This window comes from Zingiber officinale, chromosome 5A, assembly GCF_018446385.1.
Source record: "Zingiber officinale cultivar Zhangliang chromosome 5A, Zo_v1.1, whole genome shotgun sequence".
In the NCBI taxonomy this organism is placed as follows: domain Eukaryota; kingdom Viridiplantae; phylum Streptophyta; class Magnoliopsida; order Zingiberales; family Zingiberaceae; genus Zingiber; species Zingiber officinale.
The window spans coordinates 104,781,930-104,809,824 of NC_055994.1; the positions used below are offsets into that span (position 1 = coordinate 104,781,930).

At 37.3% G+C, this 27,895-nt stretch overlaps 4 protein-coding genes across 5 annotated transcripts in view; 1 reads left to right on the top strand and 3 right to left on the bottom strand.

Moving 5' to 3' along the window:
- Positions 1-9,509, top strand: part of LOC121981311 (rRNA biogenesis protein RRP5-like) — a 28,632-nt gene extending 19,123 nt beyond the window's left edge. For both annotated transcript variants that reach the window (XM_042533763.1, XM_042533762.1), the window contains exons 30-41: positions 2,299-2,908; positions 3,288-3,348; positions 4,419-4,564; positions 4,640-4,799; positions 4,895-4,993; positions 5,224-5,585; positions 5,667-5,843; positions 7,268-7,364; positions 7,444-7,599; positions 7,683-7,913; positions 7,991-8,074; positions 8,950-9,509. In XM_042533763.1, the coding sequence (XP_042389697.1) occupies positions 2,299-2,908; positions 3,288-3,348; positions 4,419-4,564; positions 4,640-4,799; positions 4,895-4,993; positions 5,224-5,585; positions 5,667-5,843; positions 7,268-7,364; positions 7,444-7,599; positions 7,683-7,913; positions 7,991-8,074; positions 8,950-9,057 (2,291 nt within the window). In that variant the 3' untranslated portion in view covers positions 9,058-9,509. The remainder of the gene's footprint in view (positions 1-2,298; positions 2,909-3,287; positions 3,349-4,418; positions 4,565-4,639; positions 4,800-4,894; positions 4,994-5,223; positions 5,586-5,666; positions 5,844-7,267; positions 7,365-7,443; positions 7,600-7,682; positions 7,914-7,990; positions 8,075-8,949) is intronic.
- A 160-nt stretch (positions 9,510-9,669) lies between these two features.
- On the bottom strand, positions 9,670-12,618 carry LOC121981312 (probable serine/threonine-protein kinase At1g01540). The gene is made up of 6 exons (XM_042533765.1): positions 11,644-12,618; positions 11,481-11,585; positions 11,284-11,406; positions 10,481-10,651; positions 10,271-10,400; positions 9,670-10,189 (listed from the first exon to the last, which is right to left on the bottom strand). The coding sequence occupies exons 1-6, from the start codon at positions 12,201-12,203 to the stop codon at positions 9,914-9,916; spliced, it is 1,365 nt and encodes a 454-aa protein (XP_042389699.1). The 5' UTR covers positions 12,204-12,618; the 3' UTR covers positions 9,670-9,913.
- Positions 12,619-12,702: 84 nt separating this feature from the next.
- LOC121981314 (2-C-methyl-D-erythritol 2,4-cyclodiphosphate synthase, chloroplastic-like) lies at positions 12,703-15,027 on the bottom strand. Its single transcript, XM_042533767.1, has 3 exons — positions 14,643-15,027; positions 14,414-14,544; positions 12,703-13,110 (listed from the first exon to the last, which is right to left on the bottom strand). The coding sequence occupies exons 1-3, from the start codon at positions 14,977-14,979 to the stop codon at positions 12,877-12,879; spliced, it is 702 nt and encodes a 233-aa protein (XP_042389701.1). The 5' UTR covers positions 14,980-15,027; the 3' UTR covers positions 12,703-12,876.
- Positions 15,028-19,706: 4,679 nt separating this feature from the next.
- Positions 19,707-21,175, bottom strand: LOC121981313 (AT-hook motif nuclear-localized protein 23-like). The gene is made up of 2 exons (XM_042533766.1): positions 21,078-21,175; positions 19,707-20,788 (listed from the first exon to the last, which is right to left on the bottom strand). The coding sequence occupies exon 2, from the start codon at positions 20,783-20,785 to the stop codon at positions 19,910-19,912; it is 876 nt and encodes a 291-aa protein (XP_042389700.1). The 5' UTR covers positions 20,786-20,788; positions 21,078-21,175; the 3' UTR covers positions 19,707-19,909.
- Positions 21,176-27,895: the final 6,720 nt, after the last annotated feature.

Here is a 27,895-nt window from a genome sequence, read left to right on the forward strand (position 1 = left end):
ATTATCCAAATATTCTATATTTACAAGGAGGAATAAGTGTCAAAGCAATCTCATTTTTGCTTGTCATTTTTGGAAATACCACCTTTTATCGAGAAATGTACAAAAAGGCACCCATTTTAGTATTTGCCAAAAGTTCCTTTATTCCTTCATGTAAGTGGCAGGGCCACTGACCTAAGACCAATGACTCTTACCATCAAACAATTTTTAGTGACATCCTCTTGTTTCTCTTTCAAGTAAATTTTTACAGCCACATACTCCCTGCACCGGCATTTTAAAATCTTGGTAGTTATCCCCCTATTATGTATACTATTGATAGTACCGGCCTGTGTAGAAACACTATGCATATCTAACCCTGTTCCCTCTTTTACTCATTTGCCACATTTGGCTAAGTGTGTCACATTTTGGCATACACTCTTGTAAGCCCTCATGACATATAGGTGTCACATAAATCACTAGGAAGTGAGCCTGAACTCATTAGAGTTATTTGTATTCAAATATAAGATATTGAATGGTGTTTGAAAAAAATGCAGTTTTCTATTCCACTCTACACAACTTTGAAAAGTCCCCATGTGCCCCTTCATGCCATAAGGATGGAAAATATGGCAAATAGACTTGAACATCATTATAGGAACATATTGATGATTGACCAATGATGAGTTTGTAGAATATTTTAAGTTTTTTTCTTCCAAGGTGCATATTTACATTGCAGCACTCTTAATGTTACATGAGATGAAGTGATAATCTACTTCTTAAACAATTAGTTTGAGTATATTCTGAAAACCTGTGCAATGGCATGCCCTCTTTCCTGCCTAGTGATCAAACATGGCAAATTCAATAACACTATCCTTATGCCCTTTCCATTCACTAGAACAATAATTTGAATCATTTAAAAAGGTCTGCATCAACTCCCATGTCATGGACCAAGAAACTCTATTTTTTGGAGCATGTCCATATAACCTACATCTAGACATCATTAAAAAGATTGAACAACATTGCCTCAAGCTGACCCCACCTAGTGGGATAAGGTTTGGTTGGTTTTGTAACAACATTGCCTCACATCATCCTAACCTATTTAATATAATATGTATGTTTAAACCACAATTAAATGTGTTTTATGGAGTTTTCTAGTTGGAGTTTTTCTTCAAACCTTTACATCAACCTGTCTAGCAAATAAGATACATGTTCTATGTTATACATCAGCCTTTACATCAACCTTTCATCTTCTATTAATGGCCTCTTCTTTTCTATTCATTATTTGAGAAGAGTAAGAAGGGATTCATAAAATAATAATAAAATAAAACTCTCAATGAACACTTAAAAGAGGAGATTGATAACCTAGAAGTGCTAAGGGTTAAGAAGGTTGGAGAATATGAGAAATATTGTAATGGAGGTTGAAGAACAATAGTAGTTACCCAAGCTTTAAGCTGAAGAAATGTTGAGCTGTGGAGTTTATTTCTTAGTTTTATGTTCTTGATGGATCCAAGTGGATTATGATTTCTTCACCTCCCTTGGATCTATGAAAATGAAGAGGCTGCTGCAGATTAGGGAAAGTTATCCAAAAGAGAAAATACATAAAGGGAAGGAAAATGATTAGTGAACATCTTAGGTTTTATGCCTGCCTAGCTTTGGCAGTTTTTGGAAGAGGAGGTTTCCTTTGATCAATTTTCAATATGAGGTTTCATTGGGTGAAATGTCTTGATATTCCTTGGTACATATTCAGCGTGTGTATCTTTTAGAGTTGAATGTTGTTGCCCAAGCAATCTTCTTATCACTTTTGCATCTTGATCGGGTTAAATTGCCTAGCATCTACAATCTTTTGAAACGTATATGCGGCATGAATAATCATCCAAATCCAGCTTATAATATTCTATCAATCTTTAACGAAGACATCAAAAATCACTTATATATGCTTGTTAAACTAAATGTAAATTGGACTCTTCCTAATTGCGTAAGCCTTTGGAGGCCTTCAGATTTTGAGTTATGGCCCTTACCCATATTTGTTATTTGCTTAATATTGTTTAATCCATTATGGCTTTCATTGAAAGCCCATGGGGTTTTGGCATGTATTTGCTTGCAATTCTCTACCGAGTTCAAGCTTACTGAAGATGGATCCGTAGTGGGAATTGAGATGTAACCATAAATGTCTGATATTGTTCTAATATATTAAGTTTTTGTGATAAGGGACTACTCCATCGATGAGTACTTTTCTTTCTTGATCTTTTCTAATTTTGTTTAATATATATACTTTGTATTTTTCTTAATAAAGAATTGATCTATTGATCTGGATCTATCTTTTAGGAAGCACGGAGAATTTCACCACTCACGTCGAGGAGCAGTTTAACTTCTCAGCTGGAAGAAGCGTTACTGGATATGTTGTCAAGGTGGACCCTGAGTGGGTTTGGTTAACTGTGTCTCGATCTGTTATGGCCAATATGTATATCCTCAATAGTTCTTCCGAACCCATTGAGCTTGAAAATTTTCAGCATCGTTATAGTGTTGGCCAAGCCGTCAGTGGTCACATCTTAGATATAAATGAAGAAAAAAAATTGTTGCAATTGGCAGCATATCCATCTTTTGATTTTGATATAGTTAAAGCTCATGAGACTGATAGTCAAAAACCTCGACATGCTGTCCAACAATATCGTCAAGGTGATATAGTGGTTGGTAGAATCAAAAAGATTCTTCCTGCTGTTGGTGGAGTTCTTGTACAGATAGGTCCTCATCTATTTGGAAGGGTTCACTATACTGAACTTGTGGATGACTGGCTTCCTCTTCCGCTATGTGGCTATCAAGAAGGGCAGTTTGTTAAGTGCAAGATTCTTGAGATGGGCCATTCATCGGAGGGACCTCTGCATGTTGATTTATCTCTTCGTGCTTCAATTACAACGAACCAGCATGATCAAAGTTTGTAAGTCTAATTCCCTGTAGGTCTGAACAAAACTCAGATAAACTTTTATTTTACAAAAATTTGATATGTTTCTCGTAAATGCTAGTGGCTAAGTGATTAAAATTTTATTCAAATATGCATACAATTAAATACATCAATGTAGGGTGTTTGCACATTTAGTGAATGTGTGTCCATGCAGGCATCTCATACCAAGCTAAATTTAATCTATCAAGCAAAAGCCTGGTGGTACTTTAGGTGCTTGGGAATTTGTAAAGTTCTAATAGAATGTACAGAAATATAAGTTTGTTTGCCACTATGACAGACATACATTTGATATTTAAAAGTGCATAGTACTTGACTGTCTAATTTGCTTGACAACATTTTATATGCTGAATTTTAGGGTTTCGTGCAGTAAGAGATATGAAAAGATTGACGATATTCATCCTGGCATGAATATTCAGGTACCTATCTTTAACCTGAATGCTCGACTTATGTTTGTAAGGTGATCATGTTCTTGTATTACATCCCCATTCAAAAATGCTTATAGAACTATTTTATTTTTTCCTATTTACTAGTTCTTTACCCATGTTATGTACAGGTATAAGGATAAATTGACAATATAATAAATTTACAAAAGAAGATAAGTAGTTACTCTAAATTTGAAACCAGTATTTAAAAATTAGCGGAGTCCAACAATTGAAAGCTATCATTTAAAATGATCTGATTTTCTTATCTTTTGCAAACAAAATTAACTGACTAAAAATAAAACTATCTTTTTGAAATCTTATTAACCTAGCATTTTGAAGTTGTTAAGCTAGAATAAAATTGTTTTAATTTAAGTTTATCTTTATTTATTTTTATTAATATTCTAGTTTTTAAATTTGTATTAAAAAATTCCATATTTAAAATCTCATAGAAATATTAATTATTTAATTGTAATACTATAGAAGTATTTTTATATGGATTTTTTAATACTTTATAAATTAAAATTGGGTCTTCAAAGTTTGGTTTTTCGCTTTTGAATCTTATCTTATTTTTTATGCACAAAATTGAAAAAAAAATATTGGCTTACAAGTATTAGAAGTACCAAAAATGCTTACTCTTTGGCAAAATTTCAAGCGTTAGTAAAACATATTAATAATACTTAAATATCTATGTTGGACACCGGGATCTATAAATCATACTGATTCAAAGTTGAAAATTAGTTTTTGTTTTTTGGTTTATTTAATTGGTTTTGGTTTGTAAGCTATTTAAATTTCTCAATTTCAGCTTGATTTCAAGTTAAACTTGCATAAACAGTGAACACTGAATTAAACTGTCAAGGTTTTATATGTATGTATGTTTAGATGATTGGATGGATGTAGGTATATGTAGCTAAGTTGGTGTGTCTCTTAGTGTTGTTGGCTTATTGTGTTATTATTAAACTGTTGTTTACTTCAACAAGCTTAAAGTAGTTCGTAAATTGTTTTTGATGGATATGTAGTTAAATTGTTGTTGGCTTATTCTCGACTTGATTACTCTTAACTTGCAGGGTTATGTTAAGAACATCACAAAAAAGGGTTGTTTCATTTCTCTTTCTAAAGTGATGGACGCAAGGATACTTTTGTGTAATTTGTCAGATGATTTCATTGACAATCCTGAAAAGGAATTTCCTGTTGGAAAGCTTCTACATGCTAAGTAAGTTTTTGAATACAAATAGTAGTCCAGAAAATTGTTTGACTCTGATCTCTGTTAATTCTAAACTCTATACAGAGTACTGTCAGTGGAACCATCTTTGAAAAGAATTGAAGCTACATTGAAAATTGGGGAGACTGAAACAATAAAAAGTCTTCATGTAGGTGATATTATTACTGGCAAGATCAGGCGCGTCGAGTCTTTTGGACTTTTTATTGCTATTGATGAGAGCAATAAAGTATACTATCTTACCTTGATTTTCCTACTATTAATCATTTGAGCATTAGATCTCACAGAAACTTACATTCTTTTTCTTATATTTTTCATGTATAGGTTGGTTTATGTCATATATCAAAATTATCAGATGGGCATATTGATAACATTGAACAGATTTATAAAACTGGTGATACAGTATCGGCAAAGATTTTGAAGGTACGTTTTTGTCATAATCTTGTTTAGAGAGTTTGTAATGGGGTTTCCAATTTTTATTTTATTGACAAACTTGATTCATTTATGAGGTATAGTTTCCTTTGCTTTTCTTTCAGTTTAAATATATAACTGTTTAATCTATCTTCATTTATTGAAGCTAATACAAATTGTTTTGCACAATGCCTTTAGACATGCCCTTGTTAGCTTATTTTTTCTTTACATTGGATTATCAGATTGATGAAGAAAGGCAGAGAATATCCCTAGGGATGAAAAAATCCTACTTGGAGGATGGTGGTAGTATTGACAGGAATGTTGACGTAGAAGCTGACCGTAAGGATGATCACCAGAATGGTGCTTCATCCATTGATAATCCATTTCTTGAATTGCAGCATAGTGAGGACATAGCTGATGGTGGCCCTGAGATTCTTGCACAGCCAGGAAAAAATACTTCTATTCTTCCGCTTCAGGTTTCTCTGGAAGAATCAGAGGATTCTGATGTAGATAATCTTGAGATTGTCAACAAGGATGATGTCAATGACAATGGTCAGTTTAACAAAAAGGACAGACGGGCAAAAAAGAAGGCCGAGGAGGAAAAGTGTGTGGGGAATCTATTTATGTATATAAACTGGAAATATTGAGTTTTCTTTTCTGATTTTAAATTCTAATTGTTTTGCAGGGAGCTTGAAATTAGTGCTTCTGAGGAAAGACACCTGCAGAATGACATTCCAATGACAGAAGATGAATTTGAGAAATTGGTTAGGAGCTCACCAAATAGTAGTTTTGTCTGGATAAACTACATGGCTTTTATGCTTAGACTTGCAGATATTAAGAAAGCACGTGACATCGCTGAGAGGTATCCAGTTGTTATTTTTAGGTTTTATAGTCTGTAATTCTTTACGGGTTAGTTATTGTTGAGGTAAGACTATATTTTAAATAGATCTTAATCTTCCAATTTGTTGATTTAATGTTGGTGCAGTACGGTAGAGATTGAGAATCATGAAGAGGATAATTATTTGTTTTGCTTAAACTAGAGATAGTAAATGTGAAAATATTGGTAATATCAAGTATAAAGGATGATATACATTGATGATAAAGAAATTATGAAAAGTTTGAAAACATTTTTCTCCAAATTATTCAAGTTTATCCTAATGGCTTGTTTTAACACACACACAAAAAAAAAAAAATGTGGAACCGCCACATCAGCGGCCCCCCTAGAGCCGGTCCCACGGATATGGAGGGAGGTAAATGCAGGTACACAGGTGGAAAGTGCATAGCGGAGACGTTAACCCCAGGCAGTGACACCCCGGGGATCGACCCCTAGACCTTTCAGCCACAGAACCATGCACTCCCCATCTGTGCTACGCCCTGGGGACGGCTTGTTTTAACACACAAGCCTGTATGAAATGTAGCTTTATAGATAGAAAAATAGGAAGTTTAAAATATCATACACAAGCCTGGAAAAATTAGAAAAATTTAAATAGGTTATGGAGTAGGACTGATTGTATGCTTATTTTAATTTGGAAGAGTTTTTGGAGATCATGTTATAATTTGGATAAGTGGTTAACGAGTGTTGGATGCTTCATTTTGGTACCAATATACAAGAATAAAAGAGACATTCAATAATCTATGTAGTTATAAAGGGGTTAAGTTAATAAGTTTTACTATGAAACTTTGGAAGAGGGTAGTTGGGGTCAGATTAAAAGGTTAAATGAGATTTTTGGAAATTAATTTGCCACATAGATTAGAAATGAAATTTAGCTTTAGTATTAGTAAAATTAAAAGTACAATTTCAAACAATAACAAGAGATTAGTTCAAATTTTAATCGGAAGATATATGACAGATCGTTAAGAATTTAACTTCAAACAAAATTAGTTTGGTAGTAATGAAAATGTTATTGATTGGATTCTGAAATCTTCATTTGTTAGGCTATGAGAACATATGTCAGATATTATAGACATTTTCAAAGATATACATATTTAACTAGAATTTAAAATTGTAGGTGGTAGGTTGAGAATAAAGTAACATGCAGCCTAATTGAAAGAGATCTACGATGGTATCAGTGTACTACTTATGGTGTTCCATATAGCTCATTGATTGTATATGAACCACGTAACCAATTTCATATAATTTGAATAAGCCATCTGTTTTTTTCTTTGTTAAAATTCCAAATTTATAGATGACTTTAGATTTGATTTCAATTGCCTGCTTATATTAAATGTGGAACATGTAGTTTCTACTTTCTGATCTCCAATGTTTTTCCGTCTTGTCTGTGATAGGGCTCTGAATACAATAAATATTAGAGAGGAAGGGGAAAAATTCAATGTTTGGGTAGCATATTTAAACTTGGAAAATGAATACGGAAACCCGCCAGAGGTAAATTAATGTTTTTTGTTTTATCTTGTCAATTTAACCTTTCTTGTTTTATTTTACTAATTGACGAGGTATATACCAGGTGGCCGTGAAGGAAGTATTTCAGAGAGCATTGCAGTATTGTGACCCTAAAAAGCTGTATCTAGCTCTATTAGGAGTGTATGAGAGAACCAAACAACAAAATCCTGCAGAGGAGCTCCTTGAAAGAATGACGAAAAAGTTCAAGCAATCATGCAAGGTCAGTGGTAGACTTTGTCCCCGTATATATATTCATCTGAAGAACCTTTGATCTTAGTGATCTAAGAGGATTTCACCTTACAGGTTTGGTTGCGCCGCATTCAAAATTTTTTGATGAATAATAAGGATGAAACTAAGTTAATAGTAAACCGCGCTCTTTTAAGTCTCCCACGGAAAAAACATATTAAGTTTATTTCTCAAACTGCTCTGTTGGAATTCAAATCTGGTCAACCAGATCGAGGTCGGTCATTGCTTGAATCTATTTTGCGAGAATATCCCAAGAGAACTGACCTTTGGAGCATTTACCTTGATCAGGTTAATAAGCTCAACATTATTCTATTTGCTATTTATTTTTAAAAACAAGGATTTTCTTGACAGATTCTCTGTTACAGGAGATCCGTTTGGGTGATACAGAAGTAATCCGTGCCTTATTTGAGCGGGTGACGTGTTTGAGTCTCCCTCCTAAGAAAATGAAGGTAACACTATTCGTTTTTAGTGTGTGCTTTACATCACTGGTGTCTCGGATCAATCCTTATATCCTGGAGGGGTTTTTGTTTGTTATTGTTTTTATCATATTTTATAGCAATTCGTGAATCTAGTTCCTAAGAATTGTGGTTTATTACTGCTATGAGCTATCATTTACCAATCCAGCTCAGAAGAGAATCTATTGCACATACACTTCAAATACATTTAATTTTGGGTTCCCTTGAATTGTCAGATCGAGGTAGAACTATAAATATTTAAATAACCAAATTACCTGTTGATGATTGTCTCATTATCCTATCTATATTCATTGATCGTGTTGCATGAACTTTAAGGTAGCTTAATTCATAATTTCATTACCAGCGTAGGTAAAGTCTTCAACACTTTATGTACTAACATTTTTTTTTCTTACATCCTCATGTTCAGGTATTTTGATAATAGTGTAATTCCTCATTCTACATGCTGTTGGTTCTTAATATTTTCTGTTAGGAATTTAATATTTTCCCATATGGATATGCTGGTTTTGTTGTGCTGTTTATAATCTTCAGTGGTGTTTGGTCTGTAACGACTGTTTCTCTTCCATCTACCTTGTGCTTGTGGAAGGAACATTCTACTTTGCAAGGCATGATCACTTTTTAAAAATGATTTTAAGGGTTTTGATATTTGTATTTTTCTTTAACAGTACATTTCAGCTTATTTACTGTTTGCCCCCCATTGTTTCTGCATATCAGGAACTTAAATGCTTTTGGTAGATATTCCTTGGCCTAACTGAATAAATATGCATCCTGATTTAGTGATCGATGATGGGTATGGTCTTCTCTTTCATGATTTTCATTATCTTCATTCTCATACTGGTCTCTGTTTGTAGTTCCTCTTCAAGAAGTATCTGGAGTATGAAAAAGCCCATGGCGACGAAGAAACAATGGAACATGTCAAGAGAAGAGCACTGGAATATGTCGAGAGCTCTCTGGCCTGATCTGTTATGAAACTTGAATCGGAGCACTTCCAAACCTGTGCCTCTTGTTGTGCTAGACCAATGCCTGGTTCCTTGACGAAAGGGAACTTGAAATCCAGCCTATGGGACGAAAGCGGGGCATTCTCTGTTTTTTCCTGCTAAACACTAGTGAATATCTTTGCAATAGTTGAAACTTAGATTTGTATATGCACAGTTTTGCTATGCAAAGATTGTTGTCACGTGTGAAGTTGATGGTTCATAAACATCATCTTTTAGACAACAATTCTGATGGGTTCTCCATCAGAAAATTTTTGTTATCCCTAGCTATTGATTAATTATTCCGGCCATTACTAGTGAATACCTTTTGAACTCTAAGCCCTCCTTGAAGCCTTTAACATATAGTTGAGCTTTGTATTTGATCAATGTGCTATCATGTCTATTCAATTTGAATGCCCATTTATTCTTTGGAGTTATTTTATGTTTGCCTTGTGGCAACTCTACAAAATTATGTAGCATTTACCTCTTAAAAGTGAGTTAATTTGGATCGTCGAAGAGTTTTGAATAAAGCTTCTTAGTAACACAACTCATTTAAGCTAACCTGAAATCTAAAATAACTCATATCTTAAAAAATACTAAAGAAAAAATGTTTCTTTTGGGCATTCACTCTGAAAACAAAAAATCCACTAGAGAATTCATAGGAGACCGAGCCACAATATGTTTACAGTACAGCTACATAGTTGTACTAATTGCCCCATTAGCATGTAACAATAAATTGACCAGATGTGTGGCCTCCACCCTGACAATGTGCTTGCTCATCTGGTTCTCCCATCCTTCGATGTGTTGTAATTATCGATCAACAAATGCTTTCTGCACCGGTTCACGCTCCTGTTAAGAAAACCCTTTTCAAAGATGAGGAATCATGGGACAACAGATTGATCTTTACATCTTGAGTTAACAAATTATCCCTCTCGAGCATGTGGACCACATGCCCCATCTTAGGCCTCTTCTGCGCGTCGGGGTCGACGCAGAGAAGGGCCACCAGAATCATCCTTTTTACTACTTTGGGGCATGGCTTCTGAGGCATCCTACTATCCACTACTTCCTCAGATCGTTTGGCACCTACCATCCTCTTTAACCAATCGACCAAAGTAATCTGAGAAAGGCAAAGATAGTAATGTAAGCCAATTCCTACGAAGAAAAACAAAACTTAGCAACTGTGCAAGCTAAAACTGACCTCTCCATTGGGTCTCGAGTAATCAACTGAAGATCTTCCGGATATGATCTCCATGATAAGTACTCCGAAGCTGTAAACATCGCTTCTTTCGTTCAGCATGCCGGTGCTCGCATATTCTGGGGCGACATAGCTTTTGATGGACAGAGCAGTACATGTAGTTAATAACTGAGCAGTTGAATTCCTGTTTGATGGATTAGGTGTTGAACTCACCCAAATGTACCCATAACACGAGTGGTAATGTAGCTCCTCTCGGAGCACAAGAGCTTTGCGAGTCCAAAATCAGACACTTTAGGATTCCAATTTTGATCGAGTAGTATATTGCTAGACTTCACATCGCGGTGCACAACCTTTGGTTCAAGGCCTTCATGGAGATAAGATAACCTGCCAAAAGATTGATAGATCTACAAAACTTAACGAAACTAATTCAAAAATGTTGTTCAAAGAAGATTGAACTCGAAAAAACACATAAAAGGGTCGTTCGATGTATAAAACTCCCACTAATGTGGTCTCGGAGAAGGATCTATTATATGTAACTTTACTTTGCATTGTAAGAAGCTATTTCTATGACTCAGACCTATGACCCCCGGGTCACACGATCATTAAAAAAATATTATAGGAAAATTCTTGTCTTGGGGGGTTAGCAAATACACAAAGAACTCTTCTTTCTAATGTTTAACAAGGACACTAGAAAATAAAAATTCTAATGATTCACAAAACATTTAAGGTTGTTTTGACAACATAAATCAGATGCTTAATGCCGGACAAGCCATCAATTTTCTGAAAACTTAAACTCATACTTTGGTTTAAACCAAGAAGATACTATTTAAAGGGTAGTGTGCCAATATGAGGTCCAACCTCATTGTGGTATATTGTACACAGTTTTATCTTTCATTGCAAGAGATTATTTTCGTGACTCGAAGCACGTGATCCCAAGATCATGCGGCAACAACTTGATCATTGTGTAAGGCTCCCTTCAACAGGAAGATACGATTTGAAAAGCAAAAAAATCATACCCTTTTGCAGTTCCAAGGATAATCTTCACCCTGATGTCCCAGGTTAGGGGACTCACTTCCCCAATGTCTCCATGAAGCCACTCATCGAGACTACCATTATCCAAGTACTCGTACACAAGCATCCTGAAAACAAACATCAAATTGCTTCAGCGCAGATATCAAATACGTTGGAATATTTCACATCATTGATTAAATACCTGTGCTCCCCTTCGACGCAGTAGCCCAGCAACCTCACTAGATTCTTGTGGCGGACACGCCCAATGGCATCCACTTCAACCTTGAACTCCCTTTCTGCTTGACCCCTGCAGTTTAACGAGTTAAATCTTTGTCGAGAGTAGAATGAAAGACAACGTAATGCACCTGTTATTGAGCAAGTTCTTGATGGCAACGAGGGTGTTATCCGGCATCCTGCCGCGGTACACGATCCCGTAGCCACCCTCCCCTATCACATTCTCGTCGGCGAACCCTCCGGCCGCCGCCTGCAGCTCCCGCAGCGTGTAACACCGCCCCCATCCCAGGTGCGAGACCTCCGGCACCAGGGGAGGACGGCGGTGCTCGGCCTTCCTGAGGTCGAGCCGGGGCTCGACGGCGACGGCAGGGGGAGCAGGGAGGGGGATCTCGGATATGTCCTTCGAGACGGGAGGCGTGGGGTCGCTGAGGTGGAGCCGGAGTGGCTTCCGGGAGGAGACGGGGCGGGCTGGGAAACCGGAGGAGGGCAGGGAGCGCGAGCTCCGGCCTCGGCGGCGGGAGGAGAGGCAGAGGGAGAGGAGGAAGAAGAGAAGGACGACGGCGGCGCCGACACAGGCGCCGAGGACAACCCAGAGTCTGAGACCGAAGACGGACGTCTTCTTCGACAGATTGAGGTCGAAAAATCCTCCTCCACCTCCGCCACCACCGCTGAGGTCGCTCCAAAATGCCATCTTTCTCCCAGTTTTCTCTTCAACTCTTCCAATCCTCTAGGCAGCGGCTGCGGCAGCTGCAGCTGCAATCAATGTGGCAGTGTGCATGCTTGCTGCCATAAGAACTCGTAGTGGACCGAACAGCAATAGCAGTAGCAGGTAGCAGTAACAGAGTGTACGAGTACATGCAAAGATGGTGGAAGAATTAAATTCCGCAATGATGCTTCTTCATTTGCTTACTTATGTAGCAACGAAATCACCACATCCTGCCTTTGGAATCGACTCCGCTGGTCATCAGATCGCTCGACATCTTTACTGCATCGAGGATGACTTGAAACCCAAGCAAAATGAACATTCTACTTTGTCGACAATACTCTCAGAGCATCCACAGGCTTTTTCGTCAATCGACATGAAAGTAAAAGAGTTGTTGCAGAATGGAACATTTGCTCGTACTTTCAGGGATTGTGACGAAAAACTGCTGACGGGGGCTGTTCTAAGTAGTAACATTACAATTCAAGACTAAATAGAAGGATGGATTCATAGTTTTATTGGAGAATCTAAAGGTTTCAAACATTATCATATGCATCACAAGGTATAGAAACAAAATGATACAACATGCTAATAGCACTCTCATTACATGGATACTTAGTATCACTGGAGAATTCCCTTCTCGACTTTCGGTGCAGTATGAGCTTTACTTCCGGACGAGAAGAACAACAGTATGTGCTGCGATACTTCTGTTTTCTCCGAGACTGTCGACCTTCTCGTGGGTTTTTGCTTTCAGATTTACAACTGAAGGGTGTGCTCCGAGAAGGTTACATAAATTTTCCCTAATAGCTTCCTTGTGTGGGCTTAGCTTTGGCCTTTGAAGAATTAAAGTAGCATCCAAATTCCCAAGCTCATAGCCAGCTTCGTGCATCAATTTCACCTGTATTGAGATAGTATCAGTAATTTAGTAAGAAATTTCAAATACTTATTTGATGATTCTTGAAATGATGACTTCAAAAGGAAAACAGGAGGTAGCTGGATGACTTCAAAAGGAGAGAGAGAGATGAGTCCAAAAGATAAGAAAAACTTGAATGAACATAATTAACTTATGCAGTTCATCATCCAAACAAGCACAGTAAAATATAAGTTTCTGCATGGACGATGACTATTTTTTAGTGCAAACGAAATTCAAATTTGCATATATAAAGTCGAAGCTCACAGTTGAATCCGGTCGAGAAGGTATGAGCACCCTCTTTTACGGGACAAATGTACTTTAAGATCAATAGACACCACTAATACTATAACTAGGATGGCAGGTTAACTCATTCAAAAGTAAAATAATATGGAAGAAATGTGATAATTAAACCATTCAAGCTGTGAATAAGCCATGTTTTAGAAAAATTTTACAAAACTATTTTCAATTAAAGAATAAATAGAAGAGTCAAGTTAATAATTAAGCATTAAAAAACAAATGAGTTTTACTCAAGCTTTGATATTTACAATGATACATGACAATAATGATGAACACACGATGATGATGAAGACCTTTCTCCCCATGTTAAATTTTGTTCTATTCATACTTATCATTATATGAATATTGTTAACCTTCTACTCGATCACTTCTAGCATTTCAATCATCATAAAGATCACCCTGACAGAGATTAGAATGTATCAGAAAGATTTGGGATTTTCTGAGAATTCATTTGGAGCATGAGACCAATGTCATATTTACTTTGATAGATGTGAAAGGAAAAGTAGGAAATGAATTGTAAAACAACAATTCTCCGTTGAATTCAAAGGAAATGAGAGAAGGAATGAAGGGGGAAGCTTGGTCCAGCTTCCTGTGTCTTATTTCCACCTAGATCGAACGGAAATGAAGGAAATGCGAAGTTGGCTTGCTAACTTCCCAAAATTTTCAACCTTTTTATTTCCCTCCATGCAAGCATCCCTCCAAGTAAAGATTAATCAAGCAATGAGTTTTTCCCTTTCCTTTAATCGATTTTCGTCGATTTAAAAACACTTCTTTTCTCTGTCAATTCCTCTCCAAATGAACATAAACGATTTTACAGAGTGTATCTATGTTTCCTAACCTAGAAATGGAATTCCAATTCGCATTTTAACATTTCAAATTCAAATCTAAACATAGAAGTTGGAGCAATGATTCTAAGGAATTCATTTTCTATCATGGAAGTATGATAAGGAAAAGAAATGATGAAGAAAATCAAATAGGAAAAATAACTCACAGATTCTTTCACGAAGACCCAAGAAGCGGCGCCTTTCCACTTCGGGTCAGAGTCCGGAAAGATTTGGCCGATGTCCGGAAGCCCCAACGCCCCCAAGATCGCATCGGTCACGCAGTGAAGCAACACGTCGCCTGAGATCACCGCGAGCAAAATCGAACCTCTGAGTAAAAAAACCCTAAAAGCACTGGAAATTCGACATAAAAAAACCCCTAATCTTCTCTAGATTTACCGTCAGAATGGGCCTCGCAACCACGATCGTGGGGTATGTCGATCCCTCCGATTATTAAAGGAAGGTTCGGCTCGAGACGGTGGAGGTCGAACCCGTGTCCTACACGGAACGGAAGAGACGGGGGAGGCGAAGAGGAGATAGGTTTCGCGGCTTCCTGCTGTCCTACCTGGACGGAGGCGGCTACAGTCAGCGGCCGCAGATTCGACGGCGACGCCCGGGGCTGAATACGGAGGGAGCGGGGGAAAGGCGAGGCGAAGGGAGTAGAGAGAGAAGGCGAAGACCTGGCGGATTTGGGAGCGGCGACCGGCGAGGACAAGAAGGCGGTGGAAGAAGCCATGGCCACAGAGGAGAAGATGGAACTGCGCGACTGCGACAAATCAGCGGATCCAAGGGCTTATAATAAGTTGGCCTTCATGGAAAATCGAATAATACACGAAAGTTTACCTGATCGTAAGTCGTTGGAATAGCGGGATCTACCAATTTTCAAACGTCTGGCCCTCTAAACAACCAATGGTGAGCCAGGTAGGTATGTGGGAATCAGAAACCATATTGTTTTATTTATTTCCTTCAATTGTGGAGAGCGCCGTAGAGGACCAAGCACTGCGAACGTCTCGCGACGCTGTTGCGTGTTTGAGGCGTTGACTGATTGGTCAAACATTTGCACGGCGTGAATATTGCTGGGAATCTAAAAGGGATCGGAATCAAACCACGCCAACGTTCAATATTTCCCTTCGAGTCATCTGTTTTGGAATCTACAGAAGACAGACCATGTTTCTGTTCGATCATACTTGCCTTTAAAGCTTTTGATATGAGCATTTCTATGCACTACACATGGTGAATGGAATAAAAAGATGAAGATGAAGAGATTCTATTGTGTATGAGTTTAATTTTATATTAAAAATTTCTTGGCTTTATTGTTAGTTTAAATTATGATAAATGTATTGATGTTGTAAACATATGCACGGGGAGAGACTCTCTCACGCGTAAGTGCACAGGAATGAGTACAAATCCAGGGCCCGGATTGTACTGAACCAACGTTAACTCATGTGCGAGCATAACCTGCGCGTGTCTAATGTGACCGATCGAGATAAAATTTATTCAAAAAAATAAATCAACATATTACCACTTGAATATTTTTTTACTACATGCTCAAGAGTGTAACGGAAACATTAATGTGAAATTAATGGTGATTCCGTAACGTCTCGACATTAATAGCGGCATTAAACTCATTAATGGTGATTTCGTAACGTCTCATTATTAATGGCGATATTAAACCCATTAATGACGACATTAAACCTAACATTAAATGATCATAATTTGATTATTTATTACATGTAAGATGAGAACTCCTATATAAGGAGACTTGATCTTAAGCAAAGAGAGAGACGTGTAAGATAAGCGAAAGTGAAAGCAAGAGAATTTTTCCACCTTCGTTCCTCGATTCTTTTCTCAGTTGTGCATCCGCTCGGCTAAACTACTTGTGATAGCACTCAAGTGCATTCTCAGTTCGCCACGAATAACCAGTGCTTGGTTGTGTTCGTGGTTTTGTCATTGTATCATGAGAAACAAACAACCCGAGGAAACCTCAAAGCACAGTCGGAGGTGGGGCTAATCTGTTGCAAGGAAATTGCAAGGAAATTGCGACCATCGCAAGCCTCGGTCCCTTCGCCCGTTCGACCGCTTCGCCCATCGGCAGCTTTGCCCGCTCAGACTTTGCTGCTCGAACTCGGTGTTCTGTCTGCACTCAGCAATTAGCAGAAACTAGCCCCCGTTGACAGTATGAGATTATCAGCTCAAGTCATCTCGACAGATAAGTTATAATTGATTTTGTGTAATTTCAATTCAGTTAATTTTTCAATATCTCATGTAACAAATTGTCCAACAGTATCCTTTTAAATTGGAAACATTAGAAGCATCTCCATTTTGCATCGTGCCACAACAACAATCTATTGTGGTCTACGAACAATAAGAGAGGATTGACATTAAACGAGAGGGGGGTGAAAAAAGGAGAAGCGATATATTTTAATGTTGTGCGCTCAATCGGAGGCCAAAACTAGAGTAGTTGGCGTAGATGACTATCAACAATGCGAGCAAAGTGAGAAACTATTCGAGGTATTGTGGTGGAGAAGCCATGGCTAAGGGATCAAGGTATCATGGTTAGAGTAGAAAGCCACACAAAAGTGTGAACAATAGTGAGAGGAGGCAGTAATGTCATTACTAGCTATTAATGGATAAAGTTTGAGTCGACTGGATAAACTTTGAGTTGAGTAGAGAAGAAAGTCACTGTGGATAAGTTTACTATGACTATAAATAGGGGGATACACCTTTAAAAATGCAACAATTCATATCAATTATATAAGCTCTCAATTGCATTCTCTATGTTTCAAAGTGCTCTTGATGACCTTTAAGGAGATAGTCTTATAAGAGATTCACAGTAAGAAATCTTGATCTATGGAGATGTCACTGAAAGAGGGATACAACACGGCACAACCATCATTTTTCTTTACGAGGTTAGTTTTTCCTTACTATAAAATTCAAAAATTGGATAGTCATCAACCGTGGTTTTGAGCTCCCAACCAATCAAACTTGGCATAGCATTCACCTTTGAAAATTCCCTAAGATATGATTCTACTACATATTCTGATGGTAGTCTTGTACGTTGATTTGTTATGTCATATCAAAGAATTTCTTCTCTTATATATTTATTAATTAGCCTTTGTAACGAATGAGAATCATTAGTTTTATGTACCAAAAACTAATTAACGATATTCCTCAGAAATGAACTTTCCTTCTTTCTCGTCAGGTTGCATTTGTTGTTGTATGGTGCAGTAGAAGAAGCCTTTCCCTAGATCAAAGCCTAACCAACACAAACAAGCCAATTTGTCTACTCGATCTCTTGGGTTTCTCTTGATGATTAGGAAAAGTTAGCATTTGAATTCTTCTCCTACATTTTATACAAGTGTGGGTATATCATATGATGGATACTGCTACATTGTAGAATTTCATAGTTAATGTTCAATAGTCATAAGATAATATGATGTTAGGGCACTAAAATTTTCTCATCAATATTACTCATTAATGAAACTATAGAATATGATTGAAAATTTAAAAAAAAATAGTTGTGACAACATCCAACAAAAGCCACAAGAAGAACTAAGAAGTGCAAATGCTTTAGTTGTTTTAGGTACTGTACTTTAATTTTCATAGTTCTTTTATCATCTTTTAATCTCATTTTCTTAGGAAAATAAATCATAGTCATGAATGTCTCTCTGTCTTGTGAAGTCCATGTATATCCAAAAACAATTCAAGATAAAATTGAATAAAATTTTGTGCAAATCACAAGGAGAGTAGTGCTCAATATAATAATTTCTTCCCGTTACCATAATCTATAATTAATAATGATAACTCGACACAATGTTTTAAAAAATAAAATATATATAATTATTTTTTAAGGACTTTGAACATAACAAATGTACAGGTATAAATGGCCACAACTCAAACCACACAATCATCTAGTATTAGAGACAAGTCTCCTGCTTAATTGTATAATAGATTTGTGTAACTAGCTGAATTTAGGACTACAAATGAATAAAATGTTCATGAGAAAGTTTAGTGTTCGGTTGGATAAAAGTTATTTATATTTGTTCAATACACATCAATTAAATGAACAAATTTAAACATACATCTCGTTAAACTAAATGAACAAGATTGAATACATTTTGTGTTTAGCTCGTTAATATTCATGATCATAGAAATTGTAACATAGTAAATAAATAAATAAACATGTATTATCAAACTCAACAATCAATCAAATAAGTTTAAAAATATAAAAGTATCAAACAATCAAACAAACTTTAATTGAAAGTCTGATAATATGTAAACAAATCAAGTTCAAACCAAGCTTGAACCAAACTTAAACTCATAAAAAAGAATTTAACCCAAGCTAGAACAACCATTGCAACGGTTTAATTTTTTTTAAGCTAGGATCGACTTGACTTAGTTACCTTATCAAACAAGTTTAAATATCATAAAATTTGACTTGGCTTGTTTATAGTACTCCTAGTTGAATTTGAGAAAAAAAAAAATGCATCACAAGCATAATTGTATCATTAGCAGAAGCTTTAGCTAGAGAAAGCTTTACCTTTTTAGTTTAGCAGCAAATACAAATTAATTAGTAGTATATCAGTTTATGCCACTATTATATGATGTGTATGAAACTGCATATGTTCAGAATCAAGTCACAAATTCAACCAATGTAAGATCTTAATATGATATATCAAAAATCCCTATAGTTATTAATAACTAAAGTAGTATAATGTTACATGCATGGATATTAGTCTCCACCAATGTTACATGGCTGATGATCAGATCAAACTAATTAATGGCTTTGCTCAGTCTATAGAATATTTTAGAATGCCACCATTAACAGATAGTAAAGAGCAGAAAAGCCTTTCAGAGGTGAATTTGTTCCCAAGAACATGTCTAACTAAACCTATAATCAACATAATTCCACAAATTAAAGGTAATGATTTTGAAGCACAGATGAAAGAACAAAATGCAGCAGTTTGGGCATGCCAAATTAACACTCGAGCAGTAATGAGTTAGAACAGGCCAACAAGAGGACATGCAAAAAACTTTGGAGAACGTTTCAAACTTGTTGTCGCCAACGTCTTTAGTGCAACTCAAAGGAATCTTTGAATGGAAACGTTCCCAAACACTTTGAAGAGTACCCACAAAAACATGGCAGCACCATGGAGCAAGCCAAAAGAGGGTTGAAGATTCCCTGGGAGATTGCTTCGAGAAAGTAAAAGCTAGTGGTCTTTCTGTACAAGACATGCACACGTGGGTTAACCAAGCTTCATTTACTCCCCAAGAACCCTAGCTACTGATCATAATCATTCCTCATTCCCCTTTACATCCTCATGATTTCCATCATCCATGCTCAATGAATGAATCATGAATTATAGAAGAGAAGAAGCCCTCATCATGATGGTGTGGATATCGGTTAATATATTTGCATGGTGATGATGGTTAATTAACTAAGTAACAAACGACATCGAGAAATAGATAGAAGAAATGGTTTCATAGTAAACAACGATACAAAACAAGCAAGCAACATAGTCTTAGAAGGAGATCGATCGAGTACTAGACAATTAATTAGGAAAAAGGTTCGAGAAAGAAAATAAAAAAGAGAGAGAGAGACATATTTAAAGATGGAGGAGTAGTTGCACAAGTTAATTGAAGATAGCTTTGCAGCACCTTAATGATCAGAAGGGAGATGGTCGGCCGGCCGGGGAGCCAGCCCAGCCATGCCCGTCTACCGGCGGCAACTGGTTCATGTTATTGAGTGGCAAATTGAACAATGGAAGCATCGACGATGGGTCCGGGAAGGGGTTTCCGCTGCTGCCGCCGCCGCCGCCGCCGCCGACGTTGTTTCCCCCCTCTCCTCCTCCTTGCTGCAGCATCGGTTCCTCCTCCTCCAGCGGCAGCCGCTCGTAGGCCACGTTGGTGAACGAGGCGGCGATGACGATGACCGGCCCGGCGGCGAAGAGAGCCCCCACCACGTTCCCGCCCACCACCTGCCCCTGCCCGCCGGCGAGAAAGATGGAGAGGCTGGTGGCCCCGGGAGGCGCCGGCGGGGGGAGGAAAGATCCAGCCAGCGACAGGATCTCGAAGCGGCCCTGCAGCGTCACAACCCCGCCGGCGCCCGACGACGACGAAGGCTGCCGGAGCGTCACGTTGGTGACGACCCCGCTGCCGCTGAGGACGCACACTCCCCTCTGCCGGCGGTGGGCGTAGGTGGCGATGCAGTCGAAGACGTCGCAGCCGGCGCCGACCTCCAGCATGTGGGCCCGCAGCACGTTGGCACTCTCCCTGGTGATGATCACCGGCGGTTTGGGCTTGTTCTTCGACCCCGGCGGCCTCCCCCTGGGCCTCCGCGACGCCAGGTCCCCGCCCTGCAGACCCGAGGGCGACCCGTCGCGCTCGCCGAATTGTCCCCCGCCGTCTCCGCCGTTAGCGCTGCCGCCGTTGTTGTCGTCGTCGGAGCCAGCGCTAGGGTGGTGGTGCGCGAGGTGGAGGTCGGGGCGGTGGTGCAGGTGGTGAGCATACCTCGAAGCGGGGCTCAGATCCAAGCCGGCCATAACCTCATCCAACAAAAATCACCGTGAGAAAGGCAACACAAAAACACACAATCACACAAAGAGCTAGCAGCTGGCTCTTCTAATTAAAAAACCAAAAAAAAAAAACTACAAAAGAGTCACGAAACCATATTTTTGAGGGATTGTTTAAGATCAAGGACGAGAAGAACAAAAGTGGAGGATGAAGTATATGGAATTAAAACACGGTGATCTAAGGAATAAAGGATTTGGCAAGGGAGGAAACAAAGAGAGACACAGAGAGAGAAGGTGGAGGAAGAGAGGGAGAAGGGGTTACCTAGGAGTTGAAGAAATCCATAAAATAATAGGAATAGGTAGAGAGATGAAGAGAGAAAAGTTCTCACTTGATATTTGATGTGGCCTTTTGATGGCGATGCATATTTCTGATTTGTTAATTACTGTCTTAAACTAAGGTTAATTGTTAACCAAGGGTTTAGTGGTTGACATAGGGTGTGTGCTAAAGCAAGGCAAAAGCAAAACAAAGCGGGTAGGCTCAGCCGTTCACAGTGTATATGATATACGAATATTAGTGGAGACCACAACTTTGCCCAACCTCCTCAGCTCACCTCACCTCAGTTTGGCTAATCACTTACCTAATAGCCATAGTTAATAAATTAATCTCCGGGTCCAAATCCGGCGAACCGGGGGGAATCGAAGGGAACCGGGCCGGCTCAGCTAGAGCTAGCAGATCCCGTGGGACTGGGACAGCCGAGGAAGTCAAACCCATCCAACTACCCGCTTGGCTGTCGGTTGGTGGGCCCCGCTGTTGCTGTCCTCGGGACCACCGTCATCCCGCCACCTCCCGGTCCGCACGTAAAACCCGGTCAGGCCCCCACCACCGGCCATTTACCCATAAGCCACGGCGGCCGCCGCACTTCAAGCTCCCCGGCCTGCCCGTGCAGTTGCTCCCACGTCAGCTACGCCGCGTGATTACGTGTTGACGGACACCACGCAACGTGATTAGGTGCGGGATACCGAGACCTGCCACCGGGTGTTGACATGGGAATTATTAACCTTTAACTTGGGGTGCGGTTAACGGGGGCTTAGCTGGCTCGCTCGAGATCTAACCCACGCAGCCGCTGCATGCCGGCGCCGCTTTGACCGGCTTCGGAGATGCCGATGCCCCGCAGGGCTAGCTCCTTGGCGCCTTATGGTGGAGGTGCCAATGCGACGCTCATGGAGGAGGAGAGGTGACTCGCATTCTTTTGTCGCCTCTGCCTGTAAGAAAGTGATTAAGCATGGGATTAAATTAATCCCATGTCATAATCACCTTTGTCGCCACGCCCTTTGTACATTATTAAAAAAGCCAGCCAATCAGCTTAATTATTTAATCACAACCTCCATGGACATTATCAAGCACTCTAATATCGATCATGCCATGTCAATTTGGTGTGTTCCATACTAAGAAAGAAGAAATATTCATATGTTTTTCTTTGTTTTTTTTTCCTTTTTACCAAAATCAATTACACTCACCCCAAACCTAAGTTATTAGCAGACCGTCAAATGACTAACAGGTGAAAGAAATTTTTTTTCGAGAACATACGTCTATCAAAATCGATCGATTATAAATAGTTGTTGAACTGATCAGAGCTTTCAGATTGAATTCATGGGAGGTCAACCAAAAAGTTACTTGACGGATATGGTAGATGATCTATACAACTAATGTTCTGGTACTGTTTTCCCAACGACTGTTGCATAATTTGACGCATAGGATTCTGTATTTTATGTTCCAATCATTAGAACTTTTATTAGCTTTCATGAAATTTAATAGCATGTAATTATTATAATTAACCAATTAAAGCACGCATACAATATCGTCAATTGTTTTTATATATATGTGGCTATGCTTTATTGGAAAGCATTTATATATATAACTAGTTATCATAGGGATCATCTAATGATCAGATTCAATGGGTTTCAATCATAAAAGTCATTAAACAATCTTCTATTAGACAGATAGAAGAATAATCTATGCATTTAATAAACCACAAGGTGATGATCATATGAAAAGAAATTAAGTAAGGCATGTTAAACATTTAAATACGCAAATTACTGTTTCAAAAACTAGTTTATTGCAAGCACTCCAATTGAGAAAGTTTGACACACCAAACAAAAGGGAAGCTAGAATTAATTACGACTTCGAGTTGGATTTAATATTATCGCACTGATCAGATAAAGTTCATTTTGGAGGTTACCAAACGAAATTTGTACTGTCGATCGATTAAGAAATGGTGTGGATCTTGGATAAGAATTCAGTGAGATGTGGAAACCATCATTGTCAATGTGATCCTTTATTAAGAGTCAAAGTAAATAAGGTTAAACAATATAATTAGGAAAAAATTAATGATAAATATTTGCTTGATGGATTTGTTTATAAAGAATTAATGCATAATTTTATATTGTGATTATTCTTTAGTTGTATTGTGGCACAAAAAAGCAAAGGTGGCTAGTGCACTACTACTTCCTCCAGCATTAATTCCAAAGTGGAGCTAATTAATTAGCTTGATGCTACATTAACTTTGGATAATTGAGTAGTTAATGATGATTTATATGTATGAAGTAGTGCACGTACAATGACTCCCATTGCAGGGAAAGTTCCATCAGTGGAATGCTTTCATTGTTAAGAAAAAAGCTTTCAGCCATAATATAATCAGAGGGAGTGTAGGAGTTTATCTTGATTAACAAGTTAATTTCGATTAGTTTTCCATGTGTCAGTGTACTTGTTTTGTACGTCATGATTTCTCTATTCATACTTTTTTTTCTAAAAGAAAAAAGAAATGCATAGCATTTTTTTTTTTATCTTGTGCCTCATTTTGTTTTCTTTTTTCTTTTCTTCTGTCGTTATTAGAATTTTATACTGACAACCAGAAACAAAACAATATGACTCATTTAAGTAAATTAGCTAAATCATCAAGTGAAACGACCATGAAGGAATTGGGTGCTACATTACTTGGAGATTGTTGATTTGTGAAGGAGGCTAATGCATGCTCTATAAAAAAAACTTGATAAATCAGATAATATTGAATCTAGGGTGATCGGTTCGGTACCACAAAAGTTTCTCATCGTCCATCAGAATAAATCAAAAAGTACTTATGTTGGACAGCTCAAAAGCTCAGTATCCTGTGATTGCACACTCTATTTAGAAAAAAAAATCTCTGTAAATACATTGTAGTTGAAAATTGAACCGTAAATATTTAAATAATAACTTAACACTCTTCTAATGTACCGTAGTCCTAGGGACTAGGCTAATGCTCCATAGTGTTTAAGCTTGGTGGATACAGCTCAATTTATTGAAAACAAAAGGGAATTTGGGGAATTTCTAAAAATTTCTACTAACAAGCTCTTCATTTTTTTGTGAATATCTTATGCCAACCAAGTACATATATTTGTAGTTTAATCTAGCAAAAAACAAAGAGAAGAAGAGGAGTTGACTTACTAAATCATTATATTCTTAAACTATATGTAGAATGAATGTGGCATGACTCCTTTCATTCATTAGCCATTTAGTAGTCGGTTATAAATTGATTCTATAATTTACTCATAATCTAGAAATGGGCTATAAGGGATGTCTGAAATGAGCTTAATAATTTTTTACATGACATGGCTAGAGGAAGAAGATTGAATGGTTAAATGCACAGTTTAAACAATTGGCTAAAGCCTTGACCCTAATGATCTTGTCCAATGTGACACTCACAGCGATCAAAACCCTAAAGACCTAGCCCTATACCATATAGGTGACTTAATTCTATATCATTCATAAGGTCAGACATCTAGCAAGCCTACCTAAATCCAATCTCACCTAAGTATTAGAATGAACCTTCCACATAATAATCCTTGTTTGAAAGCTAAATTCTATAATTACATTCATCTATCTAAAACAAACTTAAAAAAATTACAATTAGAACCCGCTGCTTTATGTTCATATCCGAGCTTAAGCTTTATGTTCATATCCAAGCTAAGCTCAAACATAAATCCATGCTCAATACTGTAAGTCTATATATAGTCCAAGTTTGATCATCTCAATCATTAAATATTGTTGGTCCCTTGAAGGTCGGCAAGAAGGGGTGAATTGTCTGAAAAAAATATCTTTCTCAAACTTTTACAGGTTAATTAACATAAACACTTGCATGAAAGAAACTAGTTAAAAAATTAGAAAGAGAAAGAGACACATATCTTTTACTTGGGTTGCAATCACGTGATTGCTAATATAAGACGTTGAAAAACTCACTAAAGTCTCCTTCAGGTGGAAAAGCCTCTTACAATAGTCAAAACTCACAATTACAAAGCTAAACTCAAGGTAGAATGTATACAAGTGATCTTCTCTGTATTTTTAAGTGTTGTTTAGCTTTTGGGATGCCCTGGGTCCGGGCGGTCAGGGGGCCTGGAGCACAGTCAACCTCCAGTTGACTTTTCCTTCGGATCTTCAACTCCAGCTCTGCTCGTTTGAGTGATTTCAGCCATTCGAAATATGACTCACTCGAACCCATCTTCCTGCCTTCTAGAGCAACCTTCCGCTCTGACTTCTCATCCCTTGGAAACGTCGAGTGCCTCCTCGTCTGCTATCGTACTCTTCAAGAGCAACTCGTCCCTTGGAAGCACTGAACCCATTGACTCTCTCCCATGTCGTCCTTCTCTCTAGCTGCGTCTCTCGCACGACTTCCTGTGCTCCTAAGTTCCTGCACACTTAGACAGAGGACATCAAAATCTAACATGACCTAATTTGACTTGGTTTGATCATATCAAAACTACCATGAGATACTTACAATCTCTTCATTTTTTTATGTGAGCAACCCCAAGTTAAGTTAGAGTAAATCAAAATATATATAGTAATAAAAAAGGTAAGTACATATTTTGTATATAAGAAAAATTGTACAAAAATAAAAAAAAAATGTACCCTCTCCCTAAACTTAACCTCTAGTTCTTCCCCTTTAATCACATTAAAAATGAGGGTACACTTACAAAAGTTATTTGAAATGAATTTAAACAAAATCTAAGGGATAAAATATGATGACAATTATAAAAAAAATCAAGAAGTTTAAGTTTCAAAAATCTTCATTTATAATTTATAAATATTATTGAAAGAATAATTTTTGAGAAATTTTAATTATTAAAAAATCTTGAGAATTTTTATAACAGAGAAATATCCAAAAGCTATGATAAAATTTTCACGAAGTTATGAAAATGATTTAAAATAGAAATAAATTCTTTTTTAAATAAAGAATTGATTTTAAAAATTGCTCAAAAATATTTTCTAAGAAAAAATCATAGCAATTTTCTAATAGTGTAATAGAGCAAGAAAAAAATGAATTTTCAATACCTATCTTTTGATAATTTGAAAAAGTTAGCATTTGGATAAATAATTTAGATAAACATCAATAATGGTAACAAAATTTTGAAAATTTTTCCATGGATAGATAAGATGATAAATTTTAAAAATAAATTTTTCAATAACTTTGCGAAATATTTTTTAAAAAAACTACTATTTTTGAATAAGAAATTATAAAAAATAATTATTTTCTAACAGAAATCATACAAACACTAGACATAAAAAAATTTAATTCAATTAAAAATTAGGGCATGCAAAAAAAATAATTTAGGCATGATTTTAGTACCCAATATAAATTCCATACAATAAGATTAATCAAAAATTTATTAGAGATATATTTTGATGAACACTTTCTAATTTACCCTTGTGATATCTAAGATGTCACTTAAGTCTTGATTTATTTCTAAAATTTAAAGAAATAAAAGTAGAACATGTGGAATTTTTCAAATTTTATATTTGTTCCTTTAAATTTTTATTTTGTATTTTTAGTTTGTCGAAATCCCCTAATCGACAAATTGTTGCTAGAGTTCCTTTTAACTCATTTTTTTCTTTTAATAAGTTTTTATTTTCTTTTGCTAATTTATAAGAATTTTTTGATAATATTTTTATAAATTTAAATAATTTATCAGGAGGTAAAAATCGTACCTGATTTACCTTGTCGATCTTAGAATTTGATGCTCCCCTTATAGAGCTCTTTTTTTTTTTTTTTTTGATGTTTCTCCCCCTTCAACACTACTTTCTTCTAAAGACTCTCCTCCTTCATAGATGTTCATCTGCGACAAGCTTTCTGTGTCTTTAGGTAGGTATTCAACTATAAGAGTTGTCCCGGTAATTTCCTCGGTCTCAGATTCTTCTAACGATGGCTTGGTGTCCATCGAGGAGTTGGATTCGACTTCTTTTGGCTCTTCGTCGAGCTTCAAGAACTGTTTCCAAAGTTCTTTTGCACTCTTGTATTTTCCAATTCTATCGAGATCCTGAGGAGGTAGAACGCTCAGAAGGTGGAACTCGGCTTTACCATTTGTCATAAAGTCGTTGCGTTGCTTCTCAGTCCATCGATGCTCCTCAAGTTCTTTTCCTTCTTCTATTTTGGACATATCAAAATCATACTTAATCATTAGTAAAATATTGAAATCGGCTTTAAAATATACCTCCATTCGATGTCTCTAAAATGCAAACTCCCCCTTGAATACTAGTGAGTAGATGCTAGCTCCGGCCATTTCTTGTGCTTCGGTCGACGGTTAGTCTTTCTGAAGTGACCTTGCTCTGATACCAATTGTTGGACCCTTGGAGGTCAGCAAGAGGGGGTGAATTGCCTAAAATAAAAAAATGCCTTTCTTAAACTTTTACAACTTAATTAACAGAAACACTTGCATGAAAGAAACTAATTAAGAAATTAGAAAGAGAAAGAGCTTGTTTGGTGAATAGCTTGTCTCGCTTGTTTGGTCGCGTCGAAGAAGATAATATGCAGCGAAAAACCTCATAGAAAACTCACAATGCTAACATAGGGGATTTACTTAGTATCCTCCTCAAGATGAGGTGACTAATCCAATGATCCACACATGAGCACACTCTCCACTAACAAAAACACTCATTCTCAGAACAATCCAGAGGTTGAGAAATCTCGTACAAACTCATACAAGTATACAACTCAAAATAAGAAGTAAATATACGACAATACAACAGAAAAACCTTCTTGCTTGATCTCTTATATCTTGTAAATGCCTTTGGACCAATTGGAAAGTGCAACAACACTTGTCTTCCAAAGCTCT

Excerpts from the sequence above, each read along its gene's own strand:
- LOC121981312 (XM_042533765.1), bottom strand. The coding sequence starts at position 12,203 with ATGGCATTTTGGAGCGACCTCAGCGGTGGTGGCGGAGGTGGAGGAGGA. Across the intron at positions 11,586-11,643 it reads AAGAACTTGCTCAATAACAG|GGGTCAAGCAGAAAGGGAGT; the intron begins GTGCATTACGTT and ends GTTAAACTGCAG. Across the intron at positions 10,190-10,270 it reads ACTCGAGACCCAATGGAGAG|ATTACTTTGGTCGATTGGTT; the intron begins GTCAGTTTTAGC and ends TGCCTTTCTCAG.
- LOC121981314 (XM_042533767.1), bottom strand. The coding sequence starts at position 14,979 with ATGGCTTCTTCCACCGCCTTCTTGTCCTCGCCGGTCGCCGCTCCCAAA. Across the intron at positions 14,545-14,642 it reads TTGCGAGGCCCATTCTGACG|GCGACGTGTTGCTTCACTGC; the intron begins GTAAATCTAGAG and ends CGGTGATCTCAG. Across the intron at positions 13,111-14,413 it reads GGGTCTTCGTGAAAGAATCT|GTGAAATTGATGCACGAAGC; the intron begins GTGAGTTATTTT and ends ATCTCAATACAG.
- LOC121981313 (XM_042533766.1), bottom strand. The coding sequence starts at position 20,785 with ATGGCCGGCTTGGATCTGAGCCCCGCTTCGAGGTATGCTCACCACCTG.